The sequence below is a fragment of the Monopterus albus genome, unplaced genomic scaffold, assembly GCF_001952655.1.
Source record: "Monopterus albus unplaced genomic scaffold, M_albus_1.0 scaffold39.1, whole genome shotgun sequence".
In the NCBI taxonomy this organism is placed as follows: Eukaryota; Metazoa; Chordata; class Actinopteri; order Synbranchiformes; family Synbranchidae; genus Monopterus; species Monopterus albus.
The window spans coordinates 826,377-832,471 of record NW_018127919.1 but is presented as its reverse complement, the minus strand read 5'-3'; the positions used below and the strand labels follow the sequence as shown (position 1 = coordinate 832,471).

Here is a 6,095-nt window from a genome sequence, read left to right as displayed (position 1 = left end):
TGGTGAAGTGTGGAGTGTAGTTCAGGAAGAGAAAATCCACATCAACAGAATTTATAAATACATATGAAAATATCCTAAAGCTGCAGCGAAAACAACCAAGAAGCTAAACTATCATGTTACATCACAACAGTTTAGAAAAATACCAACTTCATGAAATAAACAGTGCTATAGTTTCACACGGATTCAGAGATGTATAGATTCAACTTCCAAAAATTTTAAATGTCAGCTAACAAGGACAGTGAAACATTGCTTTTCGTCACCATTCTTTGAACTTCCTGTCTCAAGCTTTTATTTTGATACACTTTCATCGTTCTATCGAGCCCTTGTTTTTGTGTTCCAGCTTTATCACACTCATTACACTCACCTGCTTTCCATCAGCAATCAAGTGACTGTGTATTTAAAGAAGCAGCTCACATCCATTAGTTGCCAGAGTGTCGTCAGAGATGTGCCCAGTGTTACTCACTTGTGTCTCAGCCACTGCTCATCTTCCATGTCTTCATTTTCCCACAGTATTTTCCTCATTGCTAGATTGTCTGTCACCTGCAATCACTGTTTATGGGCATGTCTCTCTCAAAGTTTGAGCTCCAGTGTAGCAGAGTAGGTTTTTATTCTCACTCTCCACCCAGTCAATCATTCTTGTGCCAAACCTGGTGATTAAACTGCAGTTTAATTACTGGGTGACGCCATTCAGCCCTATATCTAAGTGGGTGGCTGCTGCTCATATCTTCATTTCCTGCCTTTCCCTGCAGCCTGGCACTTGTGTTGCTGGCATGGTCGATAGTTTGGCTTACCTGAGGTCTGCATTTGGCATGGCTGGCTGAGGTGTGGCGTCTCTTCCAACTTCCTGCCCACCACCCCCTGGTGGAACTACTGTCCCATCTCGCCAGTTTGTCCCTGTTTGTTTTGCCTGTTCACTTTTGCCACTGTTTGTCTAATGTGTATGTTTTTGTAGCCACAGTTGACCATTGTAGCAGTGTTTATTTGAACAGATAGGTGGCCTCCATATTAACTAAGCACCAGGTTGTATCAGTTCATTGCCATCCACACTTTGTGCTTTTCTTCATCTTGTTAAAGAGGAGCTGTTGGGCCTAAGCAGCTGGCAGACATCCCTGGTGGTGGTGTCTATCACAGATCCTTCTGCAGTAGAACACTCGTTATAGTCCTAATAGTGAAAACGTGACTCTAGAGACCCAGAATGGTTACATTTCTACCAATTTTATTGGGGGGAAATTCCTCTCAGTAGCACTGTCTACACAACAAACCATCTTCCTCCTCCTACCACACTAGTGGCATGTTTTCCATATTCTTGCATGGAATTTGGTTTAACTCTCCTGCTTTCTGTTCTTGTGGTCTTAATTTCATACCAGTAGATACTAGTCTTTGAAAGTCTTGTTTTGTTCATTGTCCTACTTACCTACTATTGGTTTCATATGCACTTTGTGTTTTATCCACATCTGTATTTAGCCTGAGGTTACTTGGCACATGCTTATCTAATGTTCAGTGTGTAGATCTTGGTTATTTTTCCTCAGTGCTTGCCATCCAATTCATGGATTTTGGACCAATAAAGCCCTTTTATTTCCATCACATTCCTCTGGCTCTGTCTTGTGCTTGGATCTGAATGTAATAACTAAAACCTTTTTGCTTAGTCTGGTATTAAGTATTAAGTTGCTCTTTAACATTCAGCAATTTTGCCTAAACTTCTTTCTGTAAATATGGAAAAATGGTGCATGTCAATAATCAAAGTGGAATTTTACAAAACACAAATGTATAATGTTTCTTTTTCTCTGGCATGTGCTCCTTTAGGAACATATCATAATTCATTAGCCTCAGGGTTTTATATTCCACATATTCTTCCCACCTGCTTTGAAATAGCCTTCAACACAGAGAAGCTCACACGCAGACAGAGAGGATGGTGTGAAGGTGTACTAACTGAAAAGAGACTTTATCTCTGATATTTGCTTGAGTCAGACTTGAACTTTCTAATGTCAATTCAAAAAGGCCTTGGCATATCACTGGCATTAAAACTAGAGGAGAGCATTTTCTGCTTCTGTTGCATCCAGCTTCAGTTCTCATTTAACATTTTTTTAAGTTTTCACAGGCAACTGAAATCTTTCTGGAATTAAATTTAAAGCTTAATAACCTTTGCTACCTTACAGGAGACATTTACTTTATTGCTGGCATAAAAATGCATCATCTGAACCAGTGCTACATAATAACTGGGCAACACAAATGCATCATCTTTAAATAAACTAACAGGATTAAAATTGTGATCAAATGGGGACTATGGAGCAGATGTGTGTGGACATATGAATATTAACACCTATGGATAATCCTCAGCCACAATGAGAAGCTAGTGTAGGGAGGCAAAGACAAATAATTTAAGGTTATGAGTACATAGAGCGCCTGGGCTCAACATGTGCTACAGTCCCAGTGATAGTTACCTAGGTGTTACCACCTGATACACAGTCAATCGCTTATTCAGTTCAGCCTGTAGCAAGTGTCCAACACTAGCATATGGTGAGATAGTGAGGAAGCAGAGAGTGCTTACACTGTTGAATTCAGGAAGAGTGTTAACACTGTCGTGGACCCTCTCTTGGTTGATGCGAGGGGAGGGCTGAGAACCTGGCACAGGAGCGTTTTCAACAGGAGGAGGTGCGGAGATTCCCATGGAGCTGATGGCATTGCCTGAAAGAAAACCAGCAGGGGCCATCGTCATCAGGTTCACATCATTATTCATCTTTGAAGCAACACCAAAGTATTATCAGTGACTTTCATAAGTAAAGTTAGAGCTATCAACTCAGTAAATACCGTGCAAAAGTGAGGATTTATGTTTGTCAGATTTGGTGAAAGGATTCACTGACACCACATTCACATTTGGCAGCCAGCCACACAAGCAGAGAGAATGTCCCTTGCCATTCATTTATTTATAAGAAAACATTACGGTTCAGTGGTTCACCCTCTCAATCATCATTTATGACCCACCTCATTTAGATTCTGCATTAATACAAATTATAAAATGCTCAGTTAGATCAGCATCTCAAGATTAATTTAGATTATACTCAGATATAACAGCTAAAAGGTAATATTTCCTCTGTCATTATCTTGACAAAGGAAAACCTGTCAGCTACAGTAGATGAAAGACTTGGCATCAAAATGATCAGTGGGTTTACAGCTTGAAAACCTTCTGTTACTCAAACTACTGAATAGAGTTGCAAGAATAATCAAATCTTCATTTCTCTACTCAAAATACCACCATCTATGATAACAATAAATTGCTCCTGTAGTGACTTTTAACTGACATATTAATGTATAAACATTATTGTTGTGGTTATAGTCTGCACATATTTTATGCAGGAGAATCTTACAGCTTTAACCCTTTTGATGCTGGAACTTTGGGCTCGATTTAGCATTAGTAGCGCAACAGTCATTGGCACATTTCCACTATGGCGATGCACCTCTTAAGGTGTATGATATTAGCTACATAACCTCATGACATCTTACTCACTCAGGCATATATTGTTGCTGAACATATGCAGGATGCGCTGACAGCCCTGCCATTCGTTCCCACTGCCGTCACATGTGCACCACTGGGACACATCTGTGCTGCTGTTGCTCACATAGTTTGGAGTCATGATGGTTCCTGGGTATAGAAAGAAGACAACCATCATATTACAGGTGCAATACAATATAAAATAGTTAAGACCCAAACTTCACAGGCTCAATTATGAACAGTCATAACAGCCACAACAGTTCACAAATTCAAAACTATTTCTGAGCTATTTCCTCTTCCAGCCTCTTCTATGTCTTTATTTCTTTTCCCCTCAGTCTCACCTATGAGTCCAGCGTAGGCCTTCAGACACATGGCTCTGCTCTCTCGCACACAGCCAGAGGCAGAGAGAGAGGAGGGCTGGCAGTTGTGTTGGAAATCAGCAAACCGCGATCTGAAGCATACACACACACACACAGCAGAGAAAACAGCTTTTCACATGTCAGCACAGAGCAACACACTGCTCATTTTAAAGTGTTTTGACAATTTCATTTGGGGATTTGGGTCAACACAAACCACAGTGTAGTGTAGGAGTCCAAAACACAAAACCAAGAAATATAGCTGTGTCGTCACATTAAAATCATGAGTAAAACGATCTTCAGTGCTGAAAGTGTCAGTAACAACATGCACACCCAGCACCTTAACATCCTGTTGTTATTAGCTGAATCATTGTATATGATACACCATAAGAAGGTGATGAGGGTTCCTGTGCTGTTCCCACACTCCTCTATAGAAACATATGGTAGCCATGCGTGTGGAACAGAAGAAACCTATGTCTGCTTTAGTTAGTTGTCCTCTTTTTGCCTTGATTTAAATCTGTTGCTAATAATGCTGAGGGGGGGATTTTGTATGACCCTCTCAGCTTCAATAACTCTCATGTATTCCCTTATCCTCTTACCATTAATAATCTCTGTAACATTTACACACAGTTCTATACATAAATGAACAAGAAGACTGACTAAAATTAGCCTCTCAAATGCCGGCATGATCATACTGATGAGCAGGAGCATACACTATAACTATGAATGCAGTGCTGCCTAAAGAAAAGTTCTCTGTGCATTTCTCTTTTTGATCTGAAAAATCTTTACAAGTTGTTGTAAATCCAAAGAATCGTCTCCTGCTTAGATTCCAACATCATCAGTGAAGAAAGGATTTACAATAAAAACTGACCCGGTATTTTTTTGATACTTTGATCTTTGCCAGAATGTGATAGGCTTATACATGGCCTAGTATCCTCCAGTGAGTCATACAGTTATTGTCTGTGCCAGGACGTCTTGCATCGAGTCCTATGGCCACCTACCAGGCAGAAAGAGCTTCTGAGGCCTAGAGTCCTAACAGCCCTGTTAAATTTCTTTACTTACTCCTAAAGCATTTGCAAAGATGATTTTTGAGGATTCTGAAGCATCAGCGAGTGTTCATCTTTCCTGCATTTGCTGAAGTATACTGTGGCTATGTTTCTCTGTGAGAAGCCATTAGACATTCTACTGTACAACTTGTATGCACTACAGATTTGCCTTATTGTTCTCCAGTCAGCTGGAATGTTGCTAGCACACTTACAGTATGTGTATGTGTCTAGGTGTGCCATTAAACAGGGTTTGATTTATTTCATGTCTTTGGGGCATCGTCTTGTGTGGCAACATAGCGGTATAAGAACTTATGACCCCTGATTAAAACAATTTGAGATCCAACATTCTAAAATAAATCTACATAAACATCTAAAATTCTGTAATCTATTATCACCTGTCTGACCACAGTGCACCATGTATGAAGGAATGCAGGAATTTAAGTCGATTTGTTTTATAATTCATCATTGCATAGAGAGTTGCTACTGTACAAAAGGGTATTGATGAGAGAGAGGCTGCTGAGAATTACTGATCTGACACCAAATCACAAAAACTACACATGGAAGCAGAATATAGCACATGAATGCAGCTGATGAGCCACAATAAGTAAAAAAATATAAATAAATCCTTACAAAGAATATGTAGCTGTTATCAGAGCACTGTGCTATTAGAGCAGTATTAGTCATTTCATCAATTTGCTGATTGACAGAAAAATAATTCAAGACTATTTTGATAACTCATTAATCATTAGAGTAAATGTGCAAGCAAATATGTCAAGCATCGTTAGTTCCAGCTTCCTTCTTAAGTACTGTATGATAATGTACTGTATTCATGTAACATAGTAAACTGAATTTGTTTGAAGTTTGCCTGGTCAGATAACAAAATCTACTGGAATGTATTACTTTGGCTTTAGGAAATGTTGATCGCCATATTTCATTGTTTTCTCATAACCTGCTTATAATACTGCAAATGTGGCCAAATACTCAACAGTGTGCCTTTAATGGTGCTGCTCGTGTAGATTGCAATATGAGCTGAGTCATTCTTTGTGGTTAACTTTGTGGTATTTGTGACACAATTTCTGATAGTTTATTCATTGGTGCTTTGTGGTACACATTGTTAAATCTTCTGTTCTGTGTTGTTCTGTGCTGAAACATTTAATGCACTGTCAGTACACACAGACTTACCTGCACAGCTCATCTCTGGAG

At 39.4% G+C, this 6,095-nt stretch overlaps 1 protein-coding gene across 1 annotated transcript in view; it reads right to left on the bottom strand.

Moving 5' to 3' along the window:
• LOC109959456 (GDNF family receptor alpha-4-like) overlaps positions 1 to 6,095 on the bottom strand; it is a 20,797-nt gene that overhangs the window by 2,562 nt on the left and 12,140 nt on the right. The window contains exons 5-8 of the mRNA XM_020598860.1: positions 6,075 to 6,091; positions 3,832 to 3,941; positions 3,506 to 3,640; positions 2,549 to 2,685 (exon numbers count right to left, since the gene is read on the bottom strand). Coding sequence (XP_020454516.1) covers positions 2,549 to 2,685; positions 3,506 to 3,640; positions 3,832 to 3,941; positions 6,075 to 6,091 — 399 coding nt within the window. The remainder of the gene's footprint in view (positions 1 to 2,548; positions 2,686 to 3,505; positions 3,641 to 3,831; positions 3,942 to 6,074; positions 6,092 to 6,095) is intronic.